Below are 17388 nucleotides of genomic sequence, written 5' to 3'. Positions count from 1 at the left end.
CTGAGATAGCTGCCCAAATGGGTCATAGGACAGTTGCATGTTTAGTTTTATTTATGAAACACAAACTTTTCCTAAGTGGCCGTATCATTTTATATCCCAACCAGTTATGTACAAGTGATCCACTTTTCCACATCTTCACCAGCATTTGGTGTTGTAAGCATTTTTTACAGGCATATCTTGGGGATATTGAGAGTTTGGTTCCAGAACAGTGCAATAAAGCAAATATTGCAGTAAAGTGAGTCACATGAATTTTTTGGTTTTCAGCATATAAAAGTTATGTTTACATTATCCTGTAGTCTATTAAGTGTACAATAGCATTATGTCTAAAAAATCAATATACCTATCTTAATTAAAAAATACTTTATTGCTAGAAAATGCTAACCATCATCGGAGCCTTCAGCAAGGTTACAGATCTTTTTGCTGGATGAGGGTCTTACCTTGATGCTGATGGCTGCTGAGTGATCAGGGTGGTAGTTGCTGAAGGTTGGGGTAGCTGTGGGAATTTCTTAAAATGAGACAACAATAAAGTTTGCCGCATTGATTGTCTCTTTCATGAATGATTTTGCTGTAGCATGGGATGCTTTTTGATAACATTTTAACCACAGTAGAACTTCTTTCAAAATTGCTATCAATCCTCTCAAACCCTGTCACTGCTTGATTAAGTAAGGTTATGTAATATTCAAAATCCTTTGTTGTCATTTCAACAACCCCCACAGCATCTTTACTGGGAGTAGATTTCATCTTAAGAAACCACTTTCTTTGCCAAGATCCATCAGAGGAATCACTGTCTATGACAGCTATAACCTTACAAAATGTATTTCTTATATAATAAGACTTGAAAGTTGAAATTAGTCCTTGATCCATGGGCTGCATAATGGATGTTGTGTTAGCAGGCATGAAAACAACGTTAATCTCATTGTACATCTCCTTCAGAGCTCTTGGATGACCAGGTGCATTTTCAATGAGCAGTAATATTTCGAGAGGAATCTTTTTTTCTGAGCAGTAGTTCTCAACCGTGGGCTTAAAATATTCAGTAAACCATTTTGTAAACAGATGTACTATCATCCAGACTTTGTTGGTCTATTTATAGAGCCCAGGCAGAGTAGCTTTAGCGTAATTCTTAAGGGCCCTAGGATTTTTTGAATGGTAAATGAGCATTGGCTTCAACTTAAAGTCACGGGCTGCATTAGCCCCTAACAAGAGAGTCAGGCTGTCCTTTGAAGGTTTGAAGACAGTCACTGACATCTCCTCTCTAGCTATGGAAGTCCTACATGCCATCTTCTTCCAATATAAGGCTGTTTCATTTGGAAATGGGTGAAATTGGAAATCTGCCATTTAATGCAGCACTTTCATTACTTATCTTAGCTAGATCTTCTGGATAAGCTGCTGCAGCTGCTACGTCAGCACTTGCTGCTTCACCTTGCACTTTCATGTTATGGAGATGGTTTCTTTCCTTGAACCCATGAACCAACTTCTGCTAGCTTCAAACTTTCCTTCTGCAGCTTCCTCACTTCTCTCAGCCTTCAGAGAACTGAAGAGAGTTAGGTCCTTGCTCTGGTTTAGGCTTTGGCTTAAGGGAAAGTTGTGGCTGGTTTGATCTTCTATCCAGACCACTAAAATTTTCTCCATATCAGCAATAAGGCTGTTTCACTTTCTTATCATTCATGTGTTCACTGGAGTAGCACTTTTAATTTCCTTCAAGAACTTTTCCTTTGCAGTCACAATTTGTCTCACATTTGGTGCAAGAGGCTTAGTTTTCAGACTTTCTCAGCTTTTGACATGCCTTCCTCACTAAGCTTAATAATTTCTAGTTTTTTACTTAAAGTGAGAGATACGTGACTCTTCCTTTCACTTGAACACTTAGAGGCCATGTAGGGTTATTAATAGGCCTAATTTCAATATTGTGTCTCAGGGATTAGGGTGGTCCGAAGAGGGAGAGAGACAGAGGACCATCGGTTAGTGGAGCAGTCAGAACACACACATTTATGGGTTAAGTTCACCATCATATAGGGATGGTTCGTGACACCACAAAACAATTACAATAATAACATCAAAAATCATTGATCATAGATCACAATAACAAATATAATAATAAAAAAGTTTGAAATATTGCAAGAATTACCTAAATGTGACATAGAGACACAAAGTGAGCAAATGCTGTTGGAAAAATGGTGCTGATAGACCTGCTTGATGCAGGGTTTCTACAAACTTTCAATTTATAAAAAGCACCATAAAGTGAAGTGCAATAAAATGAGGTATGCTTGTATTGCAGCCTTTCTGATAGTCATGTCTTGATACCTCATTTTGATTTTAATTTGCATTTCCCTAACGGATACCAATGCCAATATCTTTTCATGTACTTATTTGCCATCTGACTATCTTCTTCAATGAAATGCTTCTTTATATCTTTTGCCCATTTTCTAATTTGATTGATACTTTTTATACTGTTGAGTTGTGAAAGTTCTTTATATATTGTGGAACTAGACCTTTGCTTGATACGGGTTTGCAAAGAATTTCTCCCAGTCTTAGCTAGTCTTCTCATCCCCTTCACAAGGCCCTTCATGGAGAAAATGTTTACTTTTGATTAAGTTCAATTTACCTTTTTTTTCCCACTATAGATCCTGCTTTGGCTGTTAAGTCAAAAAACTCTTTGCCAAGCCCTTACATCCTGAAGATTCTCCCTTTTTTCTAAATGTTTTATAGTTATATGTTTTACATTTAAGTTCATGATGCATTTTCAGTTAATTTTTGTATAAGATGTGAGGCTGAGGTCAAAGCGAATTTTGTTTTTTGTCTATAGAGGTCCAGTTTCACCAGCACTGCTTGCTGAAAAGACCATCTTTCCCCTACTGCATTGCTTTCCTAACTTCGTCAAAAATCGGTGGGGCATATTTGTGTAGGCTCATTTCTGTGTTCTCTATTCTGTTACATTGACTTATTTATCTACCCTTTCACCAAAACTACTGTCTTGATTGATGTAGGTATATAATAAGTCTTGAAATAGGGTAGACTTTATTTGTTCCACTTTATTGTTCTTTTTCAAAACTGTTTTAGCAATTCTAGTCCTTTGACTTATCATATAAATTTTAGAATAATGTCTATATCTACAAAAAACTCTTGCTAAGACGTTGACAGGAATTGTGTTAAACCTGTACATTAATTTGAAGAAAACTGACATATCTACTAGATTGAGTCTTCCAATCCGTGAACATGGCATGTCTCTACATTTATTTATATCTCCATTCATTTTGTTCATCAGTGATTTGTAGTCTTCAGCACACAATACTATACAATTTTTCACCGAAGGTTAGATTTACACTTACGTTTTTTGCTTTTTAAAGCAATCGTAAATTTTTGTATCCATCTGTTCACTGCTAGTATACAGAAATGCAATTGATTTCTGTATGTTCATCACATATTCTACTACCTTGCTGAACTCACTTAGTAGATCCAGAAACTTTTTTGGTAGACTACTTTGAATTTACAACAATTATGCCATCTGCAAATAGTTGCATTTCTTCCCTTACAATTTGCATGCTTCTTATTTTCTTTTTTTCCCTTATTGCAATAGCTGAAACTTCCAGGACTGTGTTTAATAAGAGTAGTGTGAGTGCAAATCCCTCCCTTGTTCTCAATCTTAGGAGAAAAGCTTTCAGCTTTCACCATTAAGTCAAATGTTATCTATAGTTTTAATTTTAAGTGCTCTTCATCAAGCTGAGGGAGTTTCCTTCTATTGCCATTTTTTAAGAGTTTTCAACCATGAATGGATATTGATTATTTTCAAATATTTTTAAAACATTGATTAATATGATCATATGATTTTTCTTCTTTAGCCTGTGAATATGGTTGATTATGATGTTGAATTTTTGAATGTTGAACAAGACTTGCATCCAAGGAACAACCTCCACTTGGTCTTGCTGTATAATTCTTTTTATATATTGCTGAATTAAATTTGCTAATACTTTGTCAGGAATTTTTACATCTATATTCCTGGGGGATACTGGTGTGTAGTTTTCCCTTTTTTGCACTATCTTTGTCTGGTTTTGGTATCAGGTAAATACTAGTTTCATAAACTGGAATGGGGAATGCTCTCACCTCTTCTCTTTTCTGGAATAAGTTGTGTAGAATAATGTTAATTCTCCTTTAAGCATTTTATAGATTGCTCCAGTGAAACCTCTAGGCCTGGAGAGCTCTCTTTAAAAGTTTTAAATTATAAATTTAATTTCCTTTAGTGCTCGCTGCAGCAGCACATATACTAAAATTGGAAAGATACAGAGAAGATTGGCACGGGCCCTGTGTGAGGATGACACACAAATTCATGAAGCATTCCGTATTTTTGTAATGTACAGCATTGGGAACAGTCAATAATACTGCAATAACTCTGTATGGTGACAGATGGTTACCAGACTTGTCATGGTGATCATGTCATAATGTATACAAATGTCGAATCACCATGTTGTACATCTATAACAAATATAATATTGTATGTCAACGACACTTCAATAATGAATAAATAAATAAATACATAAAGTATATGCATTGCAGCATTGCCTACCATGGTAAAAATTTGAAATGACATAATGGTTGTCAAAAAGTGATTGAAATAAAATAAAATGCAATAGAAATACTTAAACTCATGCTATAGACGTGTATTTATTGACTTTGGAATAAAGTATACAATATAATGAACAAAAAAGGAAAAAATAAAATCAATTTCCTTTATAGTTACAGGGATGTTCAAATTATCCAATATTGGGTGATATGTGGTAGTTTTGTTTCTTGAGGAATTAATCCAATCCAGCTATGTTGTCAAATTTACGTTTATACAGTTGCATAAAGCATCGTCTTATTATTCTTTTGCTATCTGGAGTGTCTGCAGGGAAATCCCGTTTCATTCCTGATATTGGTAACTTGTGTCTTTTTTTTTAGTTTGCCAAACTTACAAAAAAATTTTGTCATTTTTATGATCTTTCAAAGAACCAGCTTCACTTCATTTATTTTCTCTATTTTTTTCGCTTTCAATTTTATTAATTTCTTCATTTATTGTTCTTATTTTCTTCCTTCTGCTTACTTTGAGCTAATTTGATAATTTGTTTTCTAAGTACTTGATGTGGGGGCTTAGATTACTGATTTGAGATTTTCTTCTTTTCAAATTTATTAACTTAGTTATAAATTTTTCTCAGCATCGTTTTAGCTGTATCACGCAAATATTATGTTCTATTTCATTTCTATATAGTTCACTGCATTTTAAAATTTTTTCTTTGAGAACTCCTCATTCACATGTGGAATGTTTACAAGTGTTATGTCCTCTTTGACATATGGAATGTTTACCTGGAAACTTCGTTTCCACGTTTTTGAAGACTTTCCTATTATCTTTCTGTTATTGATTTTTAGATTGACTTGGTGTCAGAGAATACATGCTTTTAAATTTTTGAGATTTGTTTTATAGCCTAGGATACGGTCTATTTTGGTACATGCTCCTTCGGCACTGAAAAACAACGTGCATTCTGCTGTTGAGTGGCGTTCTCTATAATGGTTAATTAGATCCCACTGGTTGATGATGTTGTTGAGTGATTTTATAGTCTTGATGATTTCCTGTCTAGTTGTTCTTACAATATTAGGTAGCATGGTGGTGAAGTCTCCCACTATATTGTATGTTTGTTTATTTATCTTACATTTTCTTTCAGTTCTATGAATTTTTGTTTCACTTATTTTGCAGTTCTATTGTTCGGTCACATACAATTAGATTGCTCTGACTTCTTGGTGGTATGACCCTTTTATCATTAGGTAATTCCATTCTCTGTCTCTGACAATTTTCTTTACTTTGCAGTCTACTTTATCTGATATTAAAACATACTTTACCTGATAATAATTTTTGCATGATATATCTTTTCCATTATTTTATTTTCAACCTTCCTATATCACCTATATCATTATGTTTACAGCAAGTTTCTTGTAGACAAAATGTATCTGGGTTAGGTCTTTAATCCATGCTAATAATCTCTTTTAATTGGTATATTTAGATCATTTACATTTAATGTGATTTTTGATATGTTACACCTTAAGTTTGCTATTTAAATTATTTTTCTGTTTCTTCTCTATTTTTTTCTTTCTGTTTTCTTTTCACTGTTTCCTATTGGTTTTTGAAAAATTTTAATAATAAAATTTTGATTTCCCCATAGTGTTTTTAAATGTGTCTCATTGTATAGTTTTTTAGTGGTTACTCTAGGATTCACATTGTATTTATGTAACTTATCAGTCTTCTAGGGCTGTCATTTTTCCAGTTCAAGTGAGATATGGAAACCTTACCTCCCTTTACATCCCTTCAACTTTGCCTGTTTATGGTTTAATTGCCTTATATTTTCTATATATGCACTTAGAATCATGTCAGAAAGTATTTTTTGCTTCTACTGTCAATCACAATTTAGAAAACTAAAGATTTACCCATATGTTTGCTTATACTGTTCATTTTTCCCTTCTTCATGTTCCAAAGTTTCTTCTTTTATTATTTCCTTTTTGTTTAGCCATTTATTTAGCATAGGTCTGGTAGTAACAAATAATCTTAGTTTCCCTTCATCTGATAATTTTTTCATTTCTCTTTAATTCCTGAAGTAAATTTTTTCTGGATTTAGGATTCTGGTTTGACAGTTCTCTTATTTTCAGCACTCAAAATATATGTTGCTACTTCCTTCTCACCTTCATGATTTCTAATGAGAAATACAACATCATTCAAATTGATTTTCTCCTATAGGTAAGGACTTGTTTATCTCTTGCTCTCTTCAAGATTTTTCTCTGTCTTTAGTTTCCAAAAGTTTGACTATATATGATATGTCTTGCTGTGGAATTATTTGGGTTTATCCTGTTTGGAGTACACTCAGTTTCTTGAATCTGTGGGTTTACATATTTTGCCAAATTTGGAAAGTGAGCAACTTTATGTTTTCAAATGTTTTTTGAAGGCTACCTTTTTTTCTCTCTCTTTCCAGGGCTCTGATGACACACGAATGTTAGATATTTTGTTATAGTCCCACAGGTCCCTGAAGTTCTATTTTGTTTTTGGTTTTAGAATTGTTTTGTGTGCATACCTGCATGTGTGCATGTGCACACACATATGCTTATTATCTGTGTTGTTCAGATTGGGCATTTTCTATTTTTTGATCTTCTAGGTCACTGATTCTTTCCTCTGACTCTCCATTCTGCCCTTGAGCCCATACATTGAGTTTTTTATTTGGTTATTGTATTTTTCATTTCTAACATTCCCAGTTGGGCTTTCTTTATATCTGTTATTTTCTTTGCTTAGATTTTCTATTTCTTTGAAAAGACTTTCTACTTTTTATTGTTTCAAGTGTACTTGTAATAATTTATTTTTTATTTTTATGATGGCTCTTTTTAAAAAATCTCTGTCTGATAATTCTAATATCTCTCTCATCTCAGTGTTGGGATCTACTGGTCATCTTTTTTCATTAGTTTAAGGTCTTCCAGTTTCTTGATGAGTGATTTTCAATGAATCCTGGATATTTTACATATTATTTTATGAGAGTCTAGAAATTATTTAAACTTTGTGTTTTGGGTGGCTCACTCTGACACAATTCCATCAGGGGAATGGCAATGGGAGAGCACTGCCTCATTACTGCCTGGTGGGGACAGAGGTTCAGCTTCGTCACATGCCTCTCTTCATTACTGCTTGGCAGGACTTGGTACTCTAGCTCCCCATGTGATCCTCACTATTAGCAAAGAGGGAGGGGGATTCATTAATATAACATAATATTGTTAACAAAGTAGTGAATTCCAGTCTTGTGGCATACAAGATTTCCTCTATCTTTCAAACTCTCACCAAGTACACAGAAATACTGAAAAGACAAAATACAATGAATAGGTAAGACGAAGGCCCCAAAAAGAGCAGACAGACTCTGGAATAGGTCACAGTTATGGCAGTAATATAGCAGGAGACAAATGCTACAGTGGCCATCTAAGGTCTTAAATTTTAATCTTGATTCCGTAACTACCGAGCTTTGTAACTTTGGGAAAGTCACTCAACTTCTCTGGCCTTGGTTTCTTAAAATAAGAGGAAAGCACTGTGCCAGCTGTGCCATAATTTACTTTCCTGTTTTAATACTCTATGATTAGTTGTTTAAAATGAGAATTACAGAGGATGGCATATCAACAATTCTACATACATCTCAAATCAACTTTATAAACATAGTCATTATTATAATTCGAAGAAATGAAATTTTGAGGAAATAAAACTTCGAGAAAATGTGTCCTCTTTGAGCTCACGAAAGTGATGCCAACTTATAGTTGGAGAACCATCTTGACCCCTGCTTTTCAAAGCCCAGACTCCCATCTACCTGCAGCAGAATCACCTGGTGAACTTGCTCACTGTGGATTTCCTGAGCTCCAGCCCCCATCAATATGAACTTATTTTTTAAAGTGGGAACCAGAGAACTGTATTTTAAAAGGCCCTGCTTATGAATATTATGCACAGTAATGGTTGTGAGCCACTGCTGTAGGCTTCAAGAAATTATTTTCAACCTTCAAGAAAAAAGAAAGCCAATATGCTATATCCAAAGAGAATAATGGGTCAATGAATTGAAATTCTTGAAATGAATTACAAACAATTATGATCAGGGAGAAATGGAGTTTACACTTTTAACACAATATAATTACACAAGGATTCTGGTAAGCTTATGTTTTAAATAACCACGTAAGAAATTTGGATGGGGATCAAATAAAGATAAAACACGTGACACAAAACTATAAGAAGGCTAATATTTATAATGAACTATGATTTTTAATATTTCAAAGAACCCCAAGAAAATTTATTTCTATGTGTAAGGCAAGAAAGAAGGACAACTGAGTTTACTGCTTGGTAGAAGTGGTAAAAGGTTATTATACCTTATACATAGAAGAATTCAACAAATATCAACTTTAATCTTCTCAATCACATAGAAAAAACATCTGCAAACAATCATGGCTAAGATGGAACATTAAATATACTGCATTCATTCATTAGGATAAATTTCAAAAACAACTTGCACTTCATATAAAATGCCCTATTATGCACATAATATTGTCTTATATGGCTAAGCATATTTTTCTAGGGAGATGTTCTCCCTCAAATTCTCAAAAGATATTATGATTCCAAGTAGCTTAGCACGTTAGTTTGCCTTTTTAGAGCACCATAGTTTAAGAGATACAGATAAGAACTTGCTCTACTTTTTGTGAGTTTTTCCATGTGGTCTTTTCTTTAAGAAAAAATTCATTGAGCATCTATTGTCCACCTGATGTAGGACTTACAAGGAGAAATAAAAAGGTATTTGTTCTCAAGAAGCTCACATACTGAAACCAGAGAATTAAGTTACATGGTAGTGATAATAATAATGGTGCTCTGCTATTTTTGACAGCATAAAAAGTGAGCAAATATAGTCACTCGCTGTGTAACAATGGGGATACGTTCTGAGAAATGCATCATTAGGCAATTTTGTCATTGCGAGAACATCATAGAGTGTACTTACACAAATCCAGATGGTATGGCCTACTACACACCTAGGCTATATGGTATTAATCTTATGGGACCACTGTTGTATATGTGGTCCATTGTTAACTGAAATGTCATTATGCAGCACACGACTGTAAATGGATTAAGTTCTTTTTTCTGTCTAAGCCAATAATCTTGTTGAGGTTAGATGTTCTTCCTTCATTAAGGCCATCAATGGTTGCAATGTGTGCTCAGAATTCACATCTTATGTTTTATAATAGGATCTCAGACTAAGTTATGATTAGTATTAACATGCTTATAATCAAGACTTGAGGTTGTCTTTAAGATCCCAAATGATTAAAGAACTGTTGTAGGATTTAACTTTGGAATTCCCTAATTGCTCTTACTTACTAAAAACTTTAGATTACATTCATTATATTCATGTGCCAACACATGCATGCACACAGGCACACACACGCACACATACTATTCTATTGCCTTTCATTATGTTAAGTTTTCTGAATAATGAAAATTAAGAACAAGATTTTCAAAGTATTAGAGTCTTTTTAAGGAGCCATACAGACTTTATTTCCTGGAGTTTAAAATATTTATTTTCATCATATCCTTCACATCCCTTAAAAAAAACAACTCTGCTCACCATTACTCTTTGCATTATGTGCATATTACTAAATTATATTTGAGATTAAAATTACAAATAAATGATCATAAGAGAAATAAATGTATAACATAAGCAGGCATGATGTTCTAAGAAAAGAAATTTGCATGCATGCAAGCTTGTGCCCATGAACATGAGAATTTAGTTAGGGATGAAGTGCTGAAGCATATTCTCATGACAGGATGAATCTATTAGTGTAGTTAAGTATTTGCAGACCTTGTTCATTTCCAAATACTTTACTAATGCCGGAAACAAGACAATTCCTGGTTTGTAAAATAGAACAAACCACCCTAAAACATCTGGCATACTTACACACTTTTCGCTGTCAAATACATAGCACAAATGTTTATTTGACTCAGAATCTTTGCATATGAAAGTGAATATCCTCTTGTCAGTTTTATCATCTGCACAAAATGATATTCTGTGAAGCTGGCAATTGTGTTGGACTTCCTGTGAACACAGATGGAAATAAACATAGTTGAAGAGATTTTTTTTCCTTTTCTGAAATACCAGCTTGTGTTAATAACAGACAACTTATGACTTTAAAAGTGAAACTATAATCTGTCAAACGTTGGTTTTATAATTACATACACCACAAACTTAAACAAATATGTAATGGAGATGGACCTCCTGACTCAGGATTAAACTAAGATGGTCATTTCAATAGTACTTAGAAAAACACAAGCAAAATACAAGAGGATCAGAGGTTTATGGACTTTCTGAGCTACAAGGAATTTTAAGAGACCATTACTTTAAACTCTGCAGTTTTACTTCGGAGGACATTGAGATTCAGAGAGTTAAGATACTCCCAGAAGGTTACAGAATTATCAGAACCTTTTTAAACCAGAACACTTCGCATTTTATCTTCCTGCAAGTAACTACCATTACAGTTTAAAACAAGTTCATCTGCACACAGGTTCATATGAAACACACTACCATTTCATCCTTAGTTTTCTTATTAAATTGTATTTTACATGTCTTCATCGTAACTCATAAACTCTTGAACCTCTTCTGTCTAGGAAGATCATCTTTCCTCGCCACTTCCGTAATGTGTTTCACTGGAGCAGTGAATGAGGAAGGTCTAAACAGCCAGCATCCAAATGACTGAATCAACGCTGCCAGTCAATACAAAGATAAATGCTGCAAAAAATAAATAAAATACACACACACGCTGCAACTATAGCTTCTGTCACTGCATCCTTCCAACTTCAGGGTTGACCTCTCAGCTTGCTGAGATTTGATCTATCACCCTGGTTCACATTACTGCTCATCAGACTAAAATGAGTACGTAAAATGAGATATATAAATAAAGGTTAACAGAATTTCTCTGCAGCACTGCATTCTTTCCCTACATAGAAACCAAATGGTAAGTCATCAAAGGGTTGTTTGGCAAGCATGAAAATTAAAATGAGGAAGTATATTGTATGACTGTGTGGTGAACCAGAATTTGCCACCCCCAAATGTGATTCTTTGGCTTGATTATTTTTAAAACAAAAGACTCAGAAAGAAACTTTGATCTTTCCCCCAACTGCCTAAAAGAATTTAAGATAGAAGGCCTGTCCCAGGAAGGAGCTATCACCATAGATAACTCTAGGTGTGGAAATAGGGATGAACCTAGCAAGGCCCATCTAATCAAAGTCCTTCCCATGTTGATTGTTTTAGTAAAGTATGGCAAACATTTGTTTACCAAACATTTGCTTTTCCATCTCCATGTGAATTGCCTTTCTCCCCTCTAAAGTCCCAAACTACTACCCCCAAGAACGTCCTTTGTCTTTAGCTGAAGATGCTATTTAAGGTGGTGGCTTCAGCCATTTTGGCAAGTTACTCAGTTTTCCTGGGTTTCTCCCATGTATATATGTTATTGAACTTGTCTGATGTTCTCCTGTTATTCTGTCTCATGTCAATTTAATACTTAGACCAGCCAGAAGAACCTACAGTAGAGGAATCTTCTTTCTCCTCTACAGTTTTTTGTAATTACTAGATTACTAAATAGTCTGATCCATCCATTTCAGAAACAGAGAGGAACAATGCTAAAAAGAAGAGCTCAACACCAAGGCTTTTGATGAGGGCATCTTCCCTTCCTGTGGTTAGTGCTAGATGGATAATGATCACATTTGTCTGAGACTATTCTTTTCCTATACTTTGTCTGACTGACTAGTCTCTTTCTCATTGACATATCTTTTGTTTTATTGTTAATAAAGCATTTGTTAATAAATAAGCAGTTGTAGGGGAGCAGAATTTGCCACTCCAAAATATATCTCTTTAACATAAAGATTATTTTAGGCTGATTTTTTAAGAAACTGCAGACACAGGAAAAGCTCTGAAAACAGTAGAAATTACCTTTTGTAAAAAAACATTTACATTTATAAGGACATTTCCATTTGTAAGAGCGCCTCCTTCTCTGTTCCAGAAAGAGGAGGATATCTAAATCTGCAGAAACTCTTACCAATGGAGAAGGCAAGGACTTAAACCTGCATGATAGCTTTATCTTTGTTTACTGTGCTTGTCCTGGTGACGTCCCATAATTGACTCTCCCACCCCCAACATCGTATTTTGATGTTAGCTGAGGATAGTATTTAAGGTGATAGCTTCCACCATTTCAGAGAGTTACTCAGTTTTCCTGGGTCTTTCCCATATATACAGGAGGTATACATCTTATTAAATTTGTTTGTTTTTCTCATGTCAGTTTAATTCTTAGACCAACCACAAGAACCTAAAAAGGTAGAGAAAAAATTTTATTGCCCCACACAGTCAATCAAGCAATAGCCTTCGGTCACACTGTAGCTCCCAAACACTGACAGCAGGTCAACATCACGTTATTAATTGCATAATCATGTTAATGATACATAAAGAGAAATATTATTGCTATACAATATAGAAAAATGACTTGTTCTTTTCCATTTATAAGAGAAACTATAAGTAACATGAAAACATACCATTTACACAGCTGGTGGTGAAACCTATGCAGTCCTCATTCAGTCACCAACCAGTATGATCACAGAAAGCCTTTGGTTATGACAGTTGGGAATCATCTTAATTTTTTCTTTTTAAATATATTGCAAATATTTATTGAGATTTTTTTTTTTTAAGGAGGATTCGCCTTGAGCTAACATTGCCACCAAAAATAAATCCCCAATTCACCTAAACCACATCTTTCCAGCACTACATAATCTTCATTTGGAGGACAAGGGAAAAAAGTAGAAAGGGAAAAAGACACAGAAAGGATATTTGAGACAATGGAGATTGCTTTTCACTTCCATTTTCATCCCTTCAAATGGGAGAAAAAATGGTCTATTTCCTATCAAGTCCATAAATTTTTAAATCCTGCCTAATACATGTAATTATACAATGAATAAATTTATTTTAGGAGCATTTGATTGTATTTTTCCTAAATTACAACTTATATCCAAAATAAAATGAATGAGAGATGTTTTTTCTGGTTTACTCATGTCCCCTCAAACACTGGTTACTAAATGCCTATCTGTGAACAGGCTGTAGGAGAGTCATATGGGCAGGTTTGTTTGTTTGTGTGAGTTGTTTTCCTTTTTTTATAATATAGATTCTAAGTCTTGTTCTGCAGATTCTGCATCTGAAAGGCCTGGGTGTAGTCCAGCAATCACCATTCTTAGGAGTCTCCTCCTAGGCACTGATGCCTAGCAGAGCTGGTAAATCTCTCTTTTAGATTACCTATATTTTTTTATGGATTCTAAAAATGGCATGTTCCATATAACCACTATTATGAATAGAGTCAGATACACTATATTCATATGTAATATATATGTTAAAAGCCAGTTGCTCTCATTCAGATGTAATATAACTGAATTTACAAAACATTTCAAAGATTTTAAAACTTCAAGATCACTCTTAAAGTTTGGTAGGGATGAAAATGGAGGTACTACTTTCCCACTAAAAGCGTGAAAAACTTACTTTTGGGAGAAAGATTCAATCGGGTCTCTTGAAAATTACCTAGTAAGTATAGGAAATTGAGACTTTGAGACGTGAAAGAAAAGTATTGGTATTACTGATTTGGATAAGGCAAAATACAATGATCAAAAGTCAAATAGCTATGCAGGGTGGTGGTGGCAGCTGGTGGCAGTTCCACATGCACATGATTGCTTGTGGGGCAGTGGTGGTATGGCAGCAGTCCCTGCTCACAATGGTCAGTGGAGCAGTGGCAGCATTGGCACCCCTGATACCAGCTCCATGAGCAGCAGGAGCTGCATACAAGTCCCTGGGTCCCCAGGACCCCACCAGAGATACTGACACCCATGAGCCCAGCACCCTTTGCAGTTGTGCAGCCAGCACCCTCAGACAACTGGAGAACAGCAATGCAGATAACACATGGGACAATGGCATCTAAGCCTGCAGAGAGACAGTAGAGGAACATGAGACCCAAGTGACCAGAACCAAAGTAACTGATGCCATACCCAAATAAGAAAAGGTGATTACTACCACAAATACACCAGCAGAGGATCAATTCATCAAACACCACGAAGAACTATAGTAACACTGTACAACAAAAGAAAAATGACAACTCTCAGGAGAGAGAACTAAGATTTTTTAAAAATGAAGAAATTCTTTGAGAAATATCTGACTCAATTAGAAAAAGCAACATAAGGATTCTAGGCATCCCAGAAGGAGAAGGGAGGGAGAAAGGAGTAGAGAGCTTATTCAAAGAAATAATAGCTGAGAACTTCCCAAACCTGGAGAAAGAGCTGGACATGTAAGTACATGAAATCAATAGAACTCCTAATTACATCAATGTAAAAAGATCTTCTCCAAGGCATATAATAGTAAAACTGTCAAAAGTCAATGACAAAGAAAAGATGTTAAATGCAGCAAGAGAGAAGAAAATAACCTACAAAGGAACCCCACCAGGCTTTCAGTTTCTCAACAGAAACCTTACAGGATAGGAGAGAGTGGAATGATATATTCAAAATACTGAAAGACAAAAACTATCAGCCAAGAATACTCTATCCAGAAAAATTATCCTTCAGATATGACAAAGAAAGAAAAGCTTTCCCAGACAAACAAAAGCTGAGGGAGCTCTTTGCCACTAGACCTACCCTACAAGAAATGCTGAAAGAAGCCCTCCTACCTGAAACAAAAAAGCAAAGGTTTACAAAGTTTTGAGCAAGGAGATAGACAGACAAAATCAGAAAATTTCAGCTCTACATCCAAATAGGTTAGTAAACACTTAATTAGAACATAAAGGATAAAAGAAAAAGAACCATCAAAAATAACTAAAAACAGTTCAATTTGGTCATAAACTCACAAAACAAAAAAGCATAATTTGTAACAACAAAAACATAGAAGGGGAAGAGGAGAGGGATGGAACCTGCATAGGCTAACGAAGACGAGAGACCATCAAAAAAAGGGCTACCTCATCTATGAGATGTTACATACAAACTTCATGTTAATCACAAAATAAAAAATCATAGCAGAGTACTAACACATAAACAAAGAGAAAACCAGCAAACTGAAATGGCAGATAGAAATACAAAGAAAAAGGAACAATGGAAACATAGAACAACCAGAAAACAAAAGATAAAATGGCAGTATGAAGCCCGCATATATCAATAATCACTCTAAAAGTAAATGGACTGAATTCATCAATCAAAAAACACAGAGTGGGTGGAGGGATTAAAAAACAAGACCCAATGATGGGCTGCCTCCAGGAGACCCATCTCAGGTCTAAAGATAAGCATAGGTTCAGAGTGAAAGGATGGAAGATGATACTCCGAGAAAACGACAAGCGAAAGAAAGCAGGTATAGCTATACTTGTATTAAGCAAAATAGTCTTCAAAATAAAAAAGATAACAAGAGACAAAGATGGGCACTATAAAATGATAAAAGGGACATTCCAGCAAGAAGACATAACACGTATTAATACATATGCACCTAACACAGGAGCACCAAAGTATATAAAGCAACTATTAAGAGACCTAAAGGGAGAAATTGACAGCAACACAATAACAGTAGGGCACCTTAACACCACACTTACATCAATGGATTGATTATCTTGACAAAAAGTCAAGAAAGAAACAGTGACCTTAAATGAAAGAGTAAACCAGATTGACTTAATAGAGATATATAGAACATTGCTTCCCAAAACAGGAGAATACACATTCCTCTCAATGCACATGGGTCATTCTCAAAGATAGGCCATATGTTGGGAAACAAGGCCAACCTCAATAAATTTAAGAAGATTTAAATCATATCTAGCATCTTTTCCAACCATAATGTTATGAAACTAGAAATCAACAACAAGAAAAAAGCTGGGAAAGATACATCTATGAGGAGACTAAACAACTTGCTACTGAACAACTATTGGATAGATACAGAAATTAAAAGAGAAATCAAAAAAGACCTGGAGACAAATGAAAATGAAAACACAATACATCAAAACCTATGGGATGCAGCAAAAGCAGTACTAAGAGGAAAATTTATAGCATTACAGGTTTACCTCAACAAACAAGAAAAATCTCAAATAAACAAGCTTAGTTTTTCCTAGAAGAAGAATTAGGAAAAGAAGAACAAACAAAGCCCAAAATCAGTAGAAGAAAGGAAATAATACAAATCAGAGCAAAAATAAGTGAAATAAAGACCAAGAAAACAATAGAAAGGATCAATAAAATTAAGACCTGATACTTTGAGAAGATAAGTAAAATTGACAATCCCTGGCTAGATTCACTAAGAAAAAAAAGACAGAAGACTCACATAAATAAAATCAGAAATGAAAGAGGAGAAATTACAACAGACACCACAGAAATACAAAGGGTTGTAAGAGAATACTGTGAAAAGCTATACATCAACAAACTGAATAACCAAGAAGAAATGAATAAATTCTTAGAACCATACAACTTCCCCAAACTGAATGAAGAAGAAATAGAGAATCTGAACAGACCAATAACAAGGAAAGAAATTGAAAGAGTAATCAAAAACCTCCCAAAAAGCAAAGTTCCAGGACCAGATGGCTTCTCTGGTGAATTCTACGAAACATTCAAAGAAAAGTTAATTCCCATCCTTCTCAAATTCTTCCAAATAAGTGAAGGGGATGGGATGCTTCCTAACTCATTTTACTAGGCCAACATAACCCTGATACGAAAACCAGACAAGACAACACAAAAAAGGAAAATTACAGGCCAACATCACTGATGAACATAGAGGCAAAAATCCTCAACCAAATATTAGTAAATCAAATACTACAATGCAATAAAAGGATCACAGACCCTGG

At 34.7% G+C, this 17388-nt stretch overlaps 1 protein-coding gene and 1 non-coding gene across 4 annotated transcripts in view; one reads left to right on the top strand and one right to left on the bottom strand.

Annotated features, from left to right (window-relative positions):
• Positions 1-17388, bottom strand: part of LOC124238640 (PTB domain-containing engulfment adapter protein 1) — a 270866-nt gene that overhangs the window by 35056 nt on the left and 218422 nt on the right. For all 3 annotated transcript variants that reach the window (XM_046659822.1, XM_046659820.1, XM_046659823.1), the window contains one exon: positions 10464-10601. In XM_046659822.1, coding sequence (XP_046515778.1) covers positions 10464-10601 — 138 coding nt within the window. The remainder of the gene's footprint in view (positions 1-10463; positions 10602-17388) is intronic.
• Positions 4232-4338, top strand: LOC124238767 (U6 spliceosomal RNA). The gene has a single exon (XR_006888373.1). It is a non-coding gene; the product is annotated as a U6 spliceosomal RNA (small nuclear RNA).

Source organism: Equus quagga, chromosome 4 (assembly GCF_021613505.1).
Source record: "Equus quagga isolate Etosha38 chromosome 4, UCLA_HA_Equagga_1.0, whole genome shotgun sequence".
NCBI lineage: Eukaryota > Metazoa > Chordata > Mammalia > Perissodactyla > Equidae > Equus > Equus quagga.
The sequence above is the reverse complement of the archived record's forward strand: the minus strand, read 5'-3'. Positions and strand labels throughout refer to the sequence as shown.